The sequence below is a fragment of the Peromyscus californicus genome, unplaced genomic scaffold (genome assembly GCF_007827085.1).
Source record: "Peromyscus californicus insignis strain IS unplaced genomic scaffold, ASM782708v3 Scaffold_7__1_contigs__length_154581171, whole genome shotgun sequence".
Lineage (NCBI taxonomy): Eukaryota > Metazoa > Chordata > Mammalia > Rodentia > Cricetidae > Peromyscus > Peromyscus californicus.
This window is the reverse complement of record NW_026294595.1, coordinates 93389387-93403404: the sequence shown is the minus strand read 5'-3', so window position 1 is coordinate 93403404 and position 14018 is coordinate 93389387. Positions and strand designations below refer to the sequence as shown.

The following is a 14018-nucleotide window of genomic DNA, read 5'->3' as shown; positions in this document are numbered from 1 at the left end:
AATTGCACCGTGACACTCTGAGGCTACTAATATAGTTAACCCTGAATCAGGAGGTGAAGTCAGCAACCAGCTGACCAAATTAGCCATGGAGATTTGAGGACCCAGGATTCTTCAGAGATGGACCGGAAGGAGTAGGGAGGGGCTTAGAAAGATTCATGGGCTTTTTTGATCTGGGAATTGTGGTCAACTGGTTGTTCCTCTGCCTATATTTTTTTGTTTGTTTGCTTGCTTTGAGACAGGGTTTCTCTGTGTAGCCCTCACTGTTCTAGAACTCACTCTGTAAACCAGGCTGGCCTTGAACTCAGAGATCCACCTGCCTCTGTCTCCCCAATGCTGGGATTAAAGGTGTGCCACTCTGCCTGGCGTCTGCCTCTTTCTTGATTTATCAGGTTTTTTTAATAACAGAACAATTTAGATAAATGTCTCCAGAACAAGAAGCACTATAGGACTGATAGTCTAGCATGCCTCATGCAAGACTCCTTAACCACAATCATTTTTTAAATTATGTGAGAGTCCAGGCATGTACTTTTAAAATTTGCATCTTACGTATAGAGAAAAAGAATGTGGAAAGCACCCATTCCCTGTCACATCTCAGGCATTTTATTTTACCATCATTGAGAAGTGAGAGAAGACTCAGGTCTTTCCAGTTTTACTTCTCTTGAAACATAAGATTGTCTGATAGCTGTTATTTCATATCTCTCCTCCAAACATCAAAGAAATCAGACATTGATATACTCTATAAGAAATAAACTATAAGAAATGAACATTTCAGATCAGTTTGAATTCTGACCCGTCTCCTGTTTCTGCCACCAGAAAGCAGATACAGTAATTGTTTTCCCGGAAGCCATGTCCTGGCGGTCACATCAGGAAGAGCCTGAAGAAGCCCAGGGAGCTGCCCTCTTCATTAGACTGTACAGCATTTAAAAGTGTATCACAGAAAAAACGGCCCTGATGACTCAGTCCTTGGCGTCTCCCACTCCATCTGCGTTAATGGCAAACATGGCTTCAGCTTCAGGAAGACAGGGAGAGTCGTAGATTTTGCAGATTCTGGTCTCCCCTCTTCCTTTCCTCAAGTACAGCCTGACCCAAAGACAGACAAACACCAAGTTATAAACAATTCTATTCCTATGACAGAACTGTTTCAGACATGCCTAACTTCCTAAAGGGATTTTTAGGAACTTTTTTAGTGTATTTGGCTACCTCCAACTTGGAGGAATCCATTTCTGCCACGACTCTCTTATTGAAAAGCTTGAAGAAAAACATTATTTTATAATTAGGGAGGCATATCAAATATTCATGTATTTTTTCACACTTGGGAGATTTTAATTAGATCTAGGCATTTGTGTCTGTATGTGGCTATGTGCATATGAGGGCAGGGGCCTGTCGGAGGCCAGAGTTGCTGGATCTCTTGGAGCTGGAGCTACAGGAGGTTGTGAGCACCTCATGGAGGTGTTGAGAACTCAACTTAGGTTCTCTACAAGATCAGAACATGATCATAATCATTGAGCCATCTCTCCATCTGCAAAGCAAACACTTGTATCAACCAAAGCACAACAAATTTAGTGAGGCTTCCTAAGTGTTTATACTGCAGCAATTTTAATAGGGTTTAATAGGGACTAAGTGGAAGTGTTTTCTTATGTCTCTATCATACCCATTCCAGAAAGCCTCTGCCATCACCTTACCTTGTTGTTGATGCATGGGCAATGATGTTTCCTCCAATGGGTTTTTTGGGATCTGCAGCAAACATGGCTGCTCCATCTACTTGGGCTACTACCTGGTTGGTGATTACCACGGCTACACCAAACTGATGAGGGAAAAAATGTCAGTTTTTACCACAGACATACCAAACCATTAATGCTCACAACAAAGCAATGGCTAACTAACGTTCATGTTTGATAATACAAGGTACTTACGTCCTCAGAAGGCTCCAGCAATTTGTAACCACTGAAAGCCATTGAATTCTTGGTTTCTTTACTACAGCTTACCTCATCAGCAAGTCGCAGCAGCATCCTCAGAAATCTGGCCAAATGCATTTGCCTGGCTGAAAGCTCTCCTCGACCTGAGTAGTCTGTTCTGTAGAGGGCAGTAGCGCTGTCCACAATAAGCAGTGCGTACCTACAAGAAAAAAGAATTCTTTGTCAAAACCTCCCTTCCCCACCACCCTAAAAGTTTATATGTATTCCATATTTTCCACTTTTCTTCTTTTTGAGACTGGGGTTTGTTACTTATGCAGCCCAGGCTGTTCTGAAATATATGATCCTCCTGTCTCAGTCTCCCAACTGCGAGGATAAAACAGATGAGCTACTGACACCAACTTCCTAGTTCAAACACAAACGCACGTTTTATTAAAATGTTTATAAAATGTCCAACCCGAGACACCCTTTGGTGGGTACCTTCTGTTGTTTTTGGCAGGTGTCTCGGGGTTTCTATTGCTGTGAAAAGACACATGACCACAGCAACTCTTACAAAGGGAAACATTTGTAGAAAAATGCTATACCTCCAGCCATAGCTTCGTCTTTCACTAGTGACTTGACTGAAACCATAAAGCAACTGTGCCAGAAGAAGAACTGAAGAGCAGAGAGGATAGCGGGTAAAGCACTTGTCATGTAGGTGGGAGGACCCCAGTTTAAATTCCCAGAGCCCACGTAAGCCAGCCAAGGGAGCATGTGTTTGCAATCTAGAAGCCTATGGACACCAGCCTGGCATACACAGCAGAGGACAATGAAGGGATGCTGTCTCAAATGAGGTGGAGAGTGGGAACTGACGTCCAAAAGTGTCCTCTAACCTGCACATGTGAGTCACTTCATATGCAAGCCCACACTCATGTATGTGTGTGTACACATAAACACTTACACATGTCACACACCAAATACACACAAAAACATTTTTAAAAGAAAGGAACTGGGGACTGGAGAGATGGCTCAGCTGTTAAGAGCACTGTCTGCTCTTTTAGAGGACCCAAGTTTGTTTCCCAGCACCCATACTGGGTAGCTCGGCCTGGAACTCCAGCTCCAGGGGATTCGAGTCCTCTTCTGACTTCTATAAGTCTCCCAGACATGAGCCATACATTCACAGAAAAAAACACCTAAGTAAATTTTAATAATCTTTTAATAAATCTTTTTTTTTTTTTTTTTTTTGGTTTTTCGAGACAGGGTTTCTCTGTGTAGCTTTGCGCCTTTCCTGGAACTCACTTGGTAGCCCAGGCTGGCCTCGAACTCACAGAGATCCGCCTGGCTCTGCCTCCCGAGTGCTGGGATTAAAGGCGTGAGCCACCACCGCCCGGCTCTTTTAATAAATCTTAAAAGCAAACAAAACTAAAAAAAAAAGTATCACTATATTATATTAAAAACAAACAAACAAAAACCAAAGCTGGGCAGTACTGGTGTCCGCCTTTAATCCCAGCACTGGGAGGCAGAGGCAGGAGGATCTCTGAGTTCAAGGTCAGCCTGGTCTACAGAGCAGGTTCCAGGACAGCCAGAGCTACAGAGAAACCCTGTCTTGAAAAAAACCTAAAAACCCCTCTGCCCCCAAAAAACAACCAACCAACCAAACAAACAAAACCCACCACACCAAACCAAACCAAAAGAGAAAAAAAACCCTACACACAAAAATAGCTCTTGAAATTTAAATCTCTATTTTTATCCTGTTTCTATTCATATTACCTTGATTCAGGTAAAGGGCTATGGGGAGAGATTTAACGTCTTTTACTGAATGCGTACCTGGATTCTACCATCATAGCCGATGCTTGATAAAGGAGCTGGGTTTGGTGGTCTGTGTTGAACCCTCGAGCATAAGCTACATTATCTAGGACATCACTGCCAGAGAGACCGTATCTAGAAAAGAGATTTTTAGGCTTCAGACAGAACTCAAATACATGAGAAATTAATACCTAATATTCCTTTTTTTTTGGTTTTTTTTCAAGACAGGGTTTCTCTGTGTAGCTTTGGTGCCTGTCCTGGACCAGGTTGGCCTTGAACTCACAGAGATCCGCCTGCCTCTGTCTCCCGAGTGCTGGGATTAAAGGCGTGCGCCACCACTGCCCGGCAATACCTAATATTTCTATTATCCAAATAGCTAAGAAGTAGTGTTCCCAGTGGTTTCAAGACTCACAAATATGAGTCCCTTTCTATTAGAGGTATAGGCAAACCATTTATAGAGACGACAGCACCAACTATTTTAGACTAGAAGCAAGACCTAAGGATACATCAAATTTATTCTTTTGCCCTCCTAAGTACAATGAGAAATTTCCAAGTATGAGGTAACAATATTCTCTTGGAAAAGCCACGAACTACAGAATTAGGATAAACAAAAATAACAAACCATTCAAAGATTAGTTATGTTAAATGAATACTTTAATATTTATGCCTCAAAGACTGCTTTCTTTTGCAGCTAAAAAGAGCACATTATATATCTATTTTCATAGAATGATCTGTATTTCCTTCCACTTTGTAACTGCCACCTAAGACATAAATGCTCAAAGTGGCACAATCTCTCTCTCCCTGGGGCCTCACCATGTTGTCACCCTGGCTGGCCTTGAACTCAGACATCTGCCTATGTCTGGAGTGACAGAATTAAAGAAAAGCATGCCTCACTATGCCTGGCCCAACAATTTCAGTCTTAGTAAATATGTAACAACAGGAGAGATTCCCTCTTGATTATTCATCTATGAGGACTCAGCCAAATGCCTGCTATAAATTTTTCTGGGAACTTTTCTAGAGGGTGTATGACTGTTTCCTAGGCTAGCCTCAAACTCCTGGGCTCTAGGAATTCTCAGGGTTCAGTCTCCAGGGCAGCTGGATAACAAGTGCCCACATGCCACACTCTGCCAGCTTCCCTTCACCTCTACTAATCTACTAAAACAGATTTAATTCTCTTCCTTTTGTGTTTCTAAACTTGGCTTGAGTCTTAACACTGGAGAAGAAAAAATGGAAAAACTTGTTTTGGTACCTGCCCCCACCCATTTTTGAAACAGGGTCTGTGTTTAAGGCCAGCCTGGAACTCAGATCCACCTACCTCTGTCTCCCAAATGCTGGGATTAAAGACTTGTACCAACATGTCCAGCCCTTGGTTGTTTTGATACAGGGTCTAACTATGTAGCTCAGGCTTGCTTAGAACTCTTGTGTAGCCCAGGGTATCCTGAAACTCAATACTTTTTTCTCTGCCTCTGGTGTGGTTAGATTTTGAGTGCATTATCATACCTACATTGTTTGAGACATTCTCTCAGCCCAAATATGGCCTTGAATGCCACTATGTAGCTGAGGCTGGCCTAGAACTCTTGATCTTCCTGCCTCCAACTTCAAGTATTAGGCATTGTAGACTTGTACCACTATGCCAGGTCCATTGTTTTGGTCTTCTGTCTTTTTTGAGACAGGGTTTCTCTGTAGTTCTGGCTGTCTTGGAACTTGCTCTGTAGAGCAGGCTGACTTTGCCTGCCTTTGCCTCCTGAGTACTAGATTATTACTTGACCCCCAACCCTAAGATAATACTCTCCCTCTCTTTATCCTTATGATGGAATCATGAACACAAGCTCCCAAAGAATTAGAGCCCATTAAATTTCATTTAAATACCTTTTAAATTGAAAAATTAAAAAAAATCATGTTGTTGTACACTGCATGACATGTGTGGAGGTCAGAGAACAACCCCCAGGAGTCTGTTTTCTCCTTCTACCTTGTGGGTGCTGGGGATTGAGCTGAGGGAGTCAGGCTTAACAACAATGCCTTTACCCAATTAATCATTTTGTTAGTCGTAACATTATCTTCTGGATTATTAAATAAGAGAAAAACTGTGGACAACAGAACGTTACTTGGGTCAAAAATGATTGGATACGTTTCTCATTGTTTGGGGTGTGGATAAAAGTAACAGTATTTATTCAGTACTTGATTAATATACAAAATTCGATGGAAAGATGTAGAAGCTCATTGTTTTCCCTAAAGGAATTTATAGTCTTACAAAAGAAGCACACAGGAGGTAGAGGACGGTGGATCTCTGAGATTTGGGGGCCAGCCAGAAGATACAGAAAAGAGGAGTGATGACTTTCTGGTCCATGTTTCTCCCCAAAGTCTGTTCTCAGTATCAGTCCCTTTGCCTCTGTGCCTCAGGGTCCTCATTTAAAGTAAAACTTGTAAAAAAGTGTAGAACCCAGAAGTGTAGGGAACTTCTGGAGAGCCTTTGTTCTCAGTGAAGAAACCCCTTTGTTCCAGCAAGATGTGTAACTAACACTTGCATAGTATTTTAGAGAACTGTCTGGGAGACTCTGGTTCTTACTCTTTCTTTCTTCCTTTTTGTTTTTTTTTTAATTAAAACCATCCTAATAAACTGGGTATGACGGTGCACGCCTTTAATCCCAGCACATGGGAGGCATCAGCAAAAGGATCTCTGTGAGTTTGAGGCTAGCCTGGTCTACATATCAGTTCCAGGACAGCCAGGTCAACAGAGAAACCCTGTTTCAAAACAAAACCCTAAAAAAAAAAAAAAAAACAAAAATAAACTCCCCCAAACCCAAAACAACCAAATAGATAATTAAAAAAAAAAATCAAGTGGCTATAAATTAAAAGTTTTATTTTAAACTTTATATTTAGTTCTTTTTTTTTTTTTTTTTTTGGTTTTTCGAGACAGGGTTTCTCTGTGGAGCTTTGTGCCTTTCTTGGATCTCACTCTGTAGCCCAGGCTGGCCTCAAACTCGCAGAGATCCGCCTGCCTCTGCCTCCTGAGTGCTGGGACTAAAGGCGTGCGCCACCACCGCCTGGCATTCACTGATCTTATTCATCTATTTTTTTATTTTTGAGAACCGGTCTTATTATGTACCCTTTGGACTAGGATGGCCTTCAGCTTAGAGATCTGCCTGTCTGACTCTTGCCACTATACCTGCTGAGTAACTCTCCCTATACATACCTTTTTTTTTCAGTACTGAGAATCAAGCTGGGTGGGGTCTCATGTAAGCTAGATAAGTACTTTAGCACTGAGCTATATCCCTAGCTGCATATCTATTTTTTTTTTTTTTTTTTTTTTTTTTTTTTTTTTTTTTGGTTTTTCGAGACAGGGTTTCTCTGTGTAGCTTTGCGCCTTTCCTGGAACTCACTTGGTAGTCCAGGCTGGCCTCGAACTCAGAGAGATCCGCCTGGCTCTGCCTCCCGAGTGCTGGGATTAAAGGCGTGCGCCACCACCGCCCAGCTGCATATCTATTTTTAAGTTATAATCATCTGTAATGACTCCTGTAGTTTTATAATGAGCTTTAAGTTGAGAATTTGGGCTGGAGATGGCTCAGTGATTAAGAATGGTGGCTGTTCTTCCAGAGAGTCTTCCTAGGTTCAATTCCCAGCACTCTACAGTGACTCACAACCATAATATAGACCAAAATTCCAGTTTTGGATAGCCAATGCCCTCTTCTGGTTTCTGAAGGCAAAGAATGGTGCACAGACACACATGCAGACAAAACACCTACCCACCCTCAGACACAAATAAATAAATAAACATAAATAAATGAAACTCTAGATTTTTCTACATAAATCATGAGTTTGTCAATTTGCAAAAAAGCTTGTTAGAATTTTGACATGATATATAGATTCTAAAAAATTTCAATTTGGTGATGTAATCTTGGATATATATGTATTTTTTTTAATAGGAATTTTTTTTAAGATTTATTTATTTATTATGTATACAGCATGTATGACTGCAGGCCAGAAGAGGGCACCAAATCTCATTACAGATGGTTGTGAGCCACCATGTGGTTGCTGGGAATTGAACTCAGGACCTCTGGAAGAGCAGTCATTGCTCTTAACCTCTGAGCCATCTCTCCAGCCCATAATCTTGGATATTAAAAGATATTGGGCCAGGTGGTGATGGAGCATACCTTTAATTCTAGCACTCAGGAGGCAGAGGCAGGTAGACCTATGTGAGTTCAAGGCCAGCCTCATCTATAGAGCAAGTTCCAGGACAGCCTAGGCTACACAGAGAAACTCTGTCTAGGGGAAAAAAAAAAAGATATTGGTGATTACTGCCCTTGTAGAGGACCTGGGTTTAGCTTCCAGCACTCACATGGTGGCTCTCAACCATGTATTGTTTTGTTTTTCAAATTCAAAGAGGTTCACCTGCCTCTGCCTCCAAATGTTAGGATTAAAGGCTTAGCCACCCCTCACCCCCGGCCCCAGCTCACAACCATTTATAATTCCAGTTCCAGAGTATCTGACACCCTCTTCTGGAGTCCATATGTAATCCTTACACACGGTACACAGACACACATACAGGTAACACTCACACATACAAACTAAAAAATTATTCTTAATTATGTTTATAATTGTCATGCCTTCCTAATGAACTGATCTTTTAATTATAAAAGTTCTTCCAGGGCAAATGAGATGGCTCAGAAGATTGGCACCAAACTTGAGCTCAGTTCCTGGACCCCACACGGTGGAAGGAGGAATTCACTCCCAGAAGCTGTCCTCTGGCTTCCACATGCACACCATGGGTGGGCATGCCCACGCCTATACAAATGAACACATTAAAAAAAAAGGGTTTTCTCGACTTTAGTAGTTTTCTTTGAGGGGTGCTGCTGCAGTCTTTTAATTTCTCTTATGGTTCCTGATTGTGTTATCTTTTTCAAGCTTTTCATTTTCAACCTGTCAGTTGAATCATGTTTTTTATTTAGCCTGTGAGATCTTACAGTGTTGAGTAAAGAATGTCTTACATTATTAATAGTTCTTTTAAACCAGACAATTGGGATGTAGAGTAATGAGACACTTTCTAGGCAAATTAACGTTTTAAAATACCCTAGTAACAAGTTAAACACATTCTTCTAATTTAGTGACCTACCTCTCAGCCACTGCTAGCAGCCGTTCTGGCCTAAATGTACCCTCAGTGTCAATGTACATGGCCTTTCCTTCACCTCCACCACGATCAATGGGAAGCTGGAGAGAAAAAAGGAACAGTGGAAACCACTACTCTTCTGATGCAGTTTGCCAAGTTCCCCATGGTAAATCTAATTTCCTCCACTCCAAATAAGGGTGAAAACACTTTAAGACACTGGGCATCGGTAGTACACACCTTTAATCCCAGCACTCCAGAGGCAGAGGCAGGCGGATCTCTGCAGCCTGGTCTATAGAGCAGTTCCAGGACAGCCAGGGCTACAGAGAAACCCTGTCTCAAAAAACCAACCAAACAAACAAAAAACCTAACACTTTAACCCTGAAAACACATACACACTATATTATAATCTCAAAAAATAAAAAATTATAATTATAAAAGCCAAACAAACAAAAATCCAACTTTAAAATAATGAACTTGGTTGGAATGGTGGGTCACACTTTACCTGTATTCCCATCCAGGAGGCAGAGGCAAGAGGATCTCCATGAGTTTGAAGCCAGCTCAGACCACATATTAAGTTCCAAGACAGGCTGGGTTACAGTATGAGATCTTGCACCAGGAAATAAAACAGCATGGGGCCAGAGAGATGGCTCAGTGGTTAAGAGCACCAGCTGTTCTTCCAAAGGACCTAGGTTCAATTCCCAGTACCTACATGGTAGCTCACAACTGTCTGTAACTCCAATTCTTGGGAATTTGATGCCCTGCTACATTTATGCGGGCAAAACACCAATGCACATCAAACAAAAATAAATAAATAAATAAATAAATAAATAAATAAATAAATAAATAGCTCCATAGTTAAGAGCACTGCTTGTATTTCCAGAGGACCCAGGTTTCATTCCCAGAACCCACCTGTACTCTAATTCTAGGGGATCTAAAATGCTATTCTGGCCTTCATGGGCACCAAACATACACAGACATACATGCACAGGCAAAACACCCATACACATTAAAATAAAACAAAATGACAATCAGAGGCAACAGGACTTAATACAAGTTAATAATAACAGACATGAAACACATAAAACTAGTGTTTTGTCAGAGTCATACTGCTTTGAAACAATCCAAAGTACATGATAAAACTACATATTGAGACTGATCAGTTCAAATGTCACACATGTGATAACAGGCAATGATAGCCCATCTCTGTCATCACATATGAAGAGGATCAGTTCAAGGTCAGCTATGTAGTGAATCTGAGGTCAGCCCTGGCAACACAAGACACTACCTCAAAACAAACAAACCCATCTGTGATGATGATATAGTTGTAATCTAAGAAATAAAATTTGCCTGAAGACCAAAGGACAGAGCTAGCCAGAGTTAGCCATAGAGGTCAGGCAGTGGTGGTACACACCTTTAATCCTAGCACTCGGGAGGCAGAGGCAGAGATCCATCTGGATTTCTGTGAGTTCAAGGACACACTGGTCTACACAGATCAATCCAGTCCAAAAGAGAAACAGAGCCAGGCAGTGGTGGCACACACCTTTAATCCCAGCACTTGGGATCACACACCTTTAATTCCAGCACTAGGAAGGTTGAGACAGGAAGTGATATGGCTGGGCAGAGAAAGGAGTATAAGGCAGGAGGAGACAGGAACTCTGGCTTCATTCAGTCTAAGGAGTTGGTGATGTTAAGAGGTGGTAGCTATGGCTTGCTCTGCTTCTCTGAAATCCTAAGACTAATTAGGATTCCTGCGACACCCATCCTTCCTGAGTATGGTGGCTCAAAGGCACTTGTAATCCCAGTGCTGTGAGAAGTAGAGGCAGAACCTGAGCTTGTGTAGTCCAGGGTGGTTTTGAACTCACAAGAGATCCAGATGGATCTCTGCCTCTGCCTCCCGAGTGCTAGGATTAAAGGTGTGTGCCACCACTGCCTGACCTCTATGGCTTACTCTGGCTAGCTCTGTCCTCTGGTCTTTAGGTAAATTTTTTTAGATTACAAACATATCACCACATTTCCTCTTTTTTGTCTAAAATAATAAAAAGGTTAAAACTACTATAAGAAAAACTATATACAATAAATACATTAACTATATACAATATATACAATCAAGAATTACATTAATAATGTCCAGTCCATTAACAACTGACAAATTCAGAGAATATACTCCATTATTTATCATATTTTGGTGAACTCAATGTGTTGTACCTAATTCACTTTCTATTCTAACTAGTATTACAAACTGAAAACTATCTTTTGATGTCTTTCAAACTTACATACTTTACACCTCTTTAGTTTCTTCTCTGAATTTGTTAACAAGGAAAACTGTAACTATCTAGTCTTCAATTCCCTCAGAGACACAACAAGGAAATAATATTACCTCAGTAAGTACAAACAAGTGACTTCCAAAAAATGTGAGAAATGACAGAAACAGCTGGCTGCCTGGACAGTCACCCAAGGTTCTTCAGCAACGTTGGGGCTTTTATCTTGGGCCTACAGGCCTAGCATATCTGACAGATATTTCTGTGAAGCAGGGTTTTCTGAAGGGCTGTCCTACCTTGTCTTAGCAAGGTTCAGCAGTCCTTTCCTTTGTGTCCTGCTTGTCCTTTTGGACAGCATACTATCAAAAGCTGAGGCTAGGGCACTTTCTTGCCCAGTGGCTACCTTTTGCCACAAAGAAACCTCATAAGGATGTTCTTCGATGCCCATCATCTTCTCTGAAGTAGATTGGTGCTGCCAGGAGCAGACATGTCTCATTGTCATTGAAAAAAAAAAAAAAAAAACCCCAAAAACTATGTTATTAAAATACCTTAAATGCCATATTGTGTAGATCTCAAAGTGTTTGAAGACCACCTGTCTATCTAAAATATGTTTGACCTTGAAAACATGTCTAACCTAACTACAAGTTCTATTTCAATATGTGACTGACTACTAATTAGCATTTTTTATTATCCTAAATAGTTTGTAATAATAACTTTCAAGGACTAGCAATTTACATTACATTGTTAAATGAGCTGTATAGGTACAATACCTTGAACAAGATTAAAAGTACATGTACAGTATGTTCTAATATAATTAATTTCAACTTTGTATCAATATACACAATTTGTATACAATATACAAAAACCCAAACCAATGTAAAAATTTTAAAAGTAGATTCAATAACCTTTTATCTTATATCTATATTCTTTTTTCTTTTCAAACAAGAACCCTGAATCTAGTCTCCTTTGTTTAGCTTTTTTCCTGACCATTAACAATGACAACTTGTAATCAACCATCAAAACAATGACAAATATCCGTAACTCATTGAATGACCCAAAACCACCCACCCCACGTCTTGGGAATGTGGGCATTGTGTTCTTAAATTTACTTCCTGCTGTCTGGGGGCAAAGGCATCTTTAGGGGATTTTGAGAAGAAAATTCTGGGTTGTCAAGTCCTTGGAAAGGTAGCTGTATCCTTTGTTGTCCAGGCTCTGCAAAATGGGAAAGTGCAAGGCTTGTCTCAGGTCCTGGCTAGAGTAGTCTGTGAGGCTGGATCATCTCAGCTAACCATCTAGAATTTGTCCTGAGCAGTTTGTAGTCCAAATCTTTGGGTGGTATCTCAGCTTAATGGCGTTATCATAGTCCATGTGGAATCATCATAGTGGGGCCCCATCATCCTTTTGGAGACTTCAAAGGTCACTGTTAGGCTTAGTCATGATTCACCGCAGAAAACCGATAGACTCAAACCCAAAATCATGTACAGGAAGCTGGATGAAGCCTTTTTTCTAGAATTAGTACTCTATGACCATTAATATCATGAACAAAGTTTAAAAAATATATGTATTAGTCTTACAAATTTTGATATAAAATTCATACTTTAAAAGTTTTAAACAGTCAAAATAAAACCAAAGGATCATGAGATTAGTAGTAATACAGAATAGTCTCTTAATTTTCGCTTTTCTTCTGTCCCATATCAGGTGGCTCTTCTGATATGACAGAGATTATGCATTTTCTTTTAACAAGCATGCTTGGGTTTAGAGAAGGAGAGAGACACTCCAACTCCAAAGCCAGCTTTAATTTTTAGTTGAACTGGGACTACATAAAGACCATTTGCGTTATATGTGTCTGTAGAAAGCAGCAGAAACAAACATTTAGGAAGATTTATGAAATTTTATCCTGTTAGATATGTGCTATACCAAGAGGCCAAATTACTCTTTTTTTTTGGAAATTTTTTTCTGGATGATTTATCCTTTTGCTTCAGAAGTCACATTTATCCAGTGGTCTTCAGATTCCTTAGCCTTCATTCTCCTGAAAGACAAAAACAAATCCCTTCCCCAACCCTAACTTTGGGGAGGTTCTCTTTTGGCAAGTTACATCTGATTAAATGAAAAGCATTTGTTAGTTGTTTAAGTCAGCTAAATTGAATGGTCACCCTGGTTGATGAACTATCACCTCTTCTAATTAAGAGGTCTCTCTTGTTCAAATTGAACCTTTATCAATTTTGATGGTATCCATAGCTTTTCTTCTCCTGTGGAAACAAAAGCAAAACCTTGTCCCCAACATAACACATATCCTGGTTTCCATTCTGAGGTCAGCACATCCTTAAAGTATATAGGCTGATTTAATTCTGTAGTTTTTTTTCTATTATCCAATGTCTCTCCGCAGCTGTTCCTTTTTCATTAGCACTGAGAAAATTCAAAGTTAATAAAGCATTATGTAATCTATTTCTGGGGGGGGTTGTTACCCCTTTCTGTTTACTTAGCATACCCTTTAGAGTTCTGTTTGATCTTTCTATGACTGCTTGGCCTGTAGGACTGGATGGTATAAATGTAATATGCTTTATACTGTAATAAGGAAAAAAATTGTTTCATTTTCCCAAGCATATGCTGGAACATTGTCAGTCTTAATTTGTACAGGTATAACTATGATGGCCGTAACTTCTAGCCAATGTGTGAATCAGCCTTTTCAGAACTCAGAGCAGATGCCCATTGAAATCCTGAATAGGTATCAATGGTGTGGTGTACATATTTTAATTTTCCAAATTCTACAAAATGAAACACATCCATCTGCCAGATTTCATTCCTTTCAGTACCCTTTGGGTTACTTCTTGCAGGTAGTCGAGTTTGGTTGTATAAGGAACAAGTAGGATATTTCCTTATAATTTCCTTGGCTTGTTGCCAGGTTATGGAAAAATCATTTTTCAAACCCTTACTATTGACATGATGTTTTTTTATGAA

The 14018-nt window shown here is 40.2% G+C and overlaps 1 protein-coding gene across 1 annotated transcript in view; it reads right to left on the bottom strand.

Moving 5' to 3' along the window:
• Positions 1-584: 584 nt before the first annotated feature.
• Rad51 (RAD51 recombinase) overlaps positions 585-14018 on the bottom strand; it is a 35071-nt gene continuing 21637 nt past the window's right edge. The window contains exons 6-10 of the mRNA XM_052724244.1: positions 8809-8903; positions 3720-3833; positions 1986-2115; positions 1683-1804; positions 585-1080 (exon numbers count right to left, since the gene is read on the bottom strand). Of these exons, the coding sequence (XP_052580204.1) occupies positions 957-1080; positions 1683-1804; positions 1986-2115; positions 3720-3833; positions 8809-8903 (585 nt within the window). The 3' untranslated portion in view covers positions 585-956. The remainder of the gene's footprint in view (positions 1081-1682; positions 1805-1985; positions 2116-3719; positions 3834-8808; positions 8904-14018) is intronic.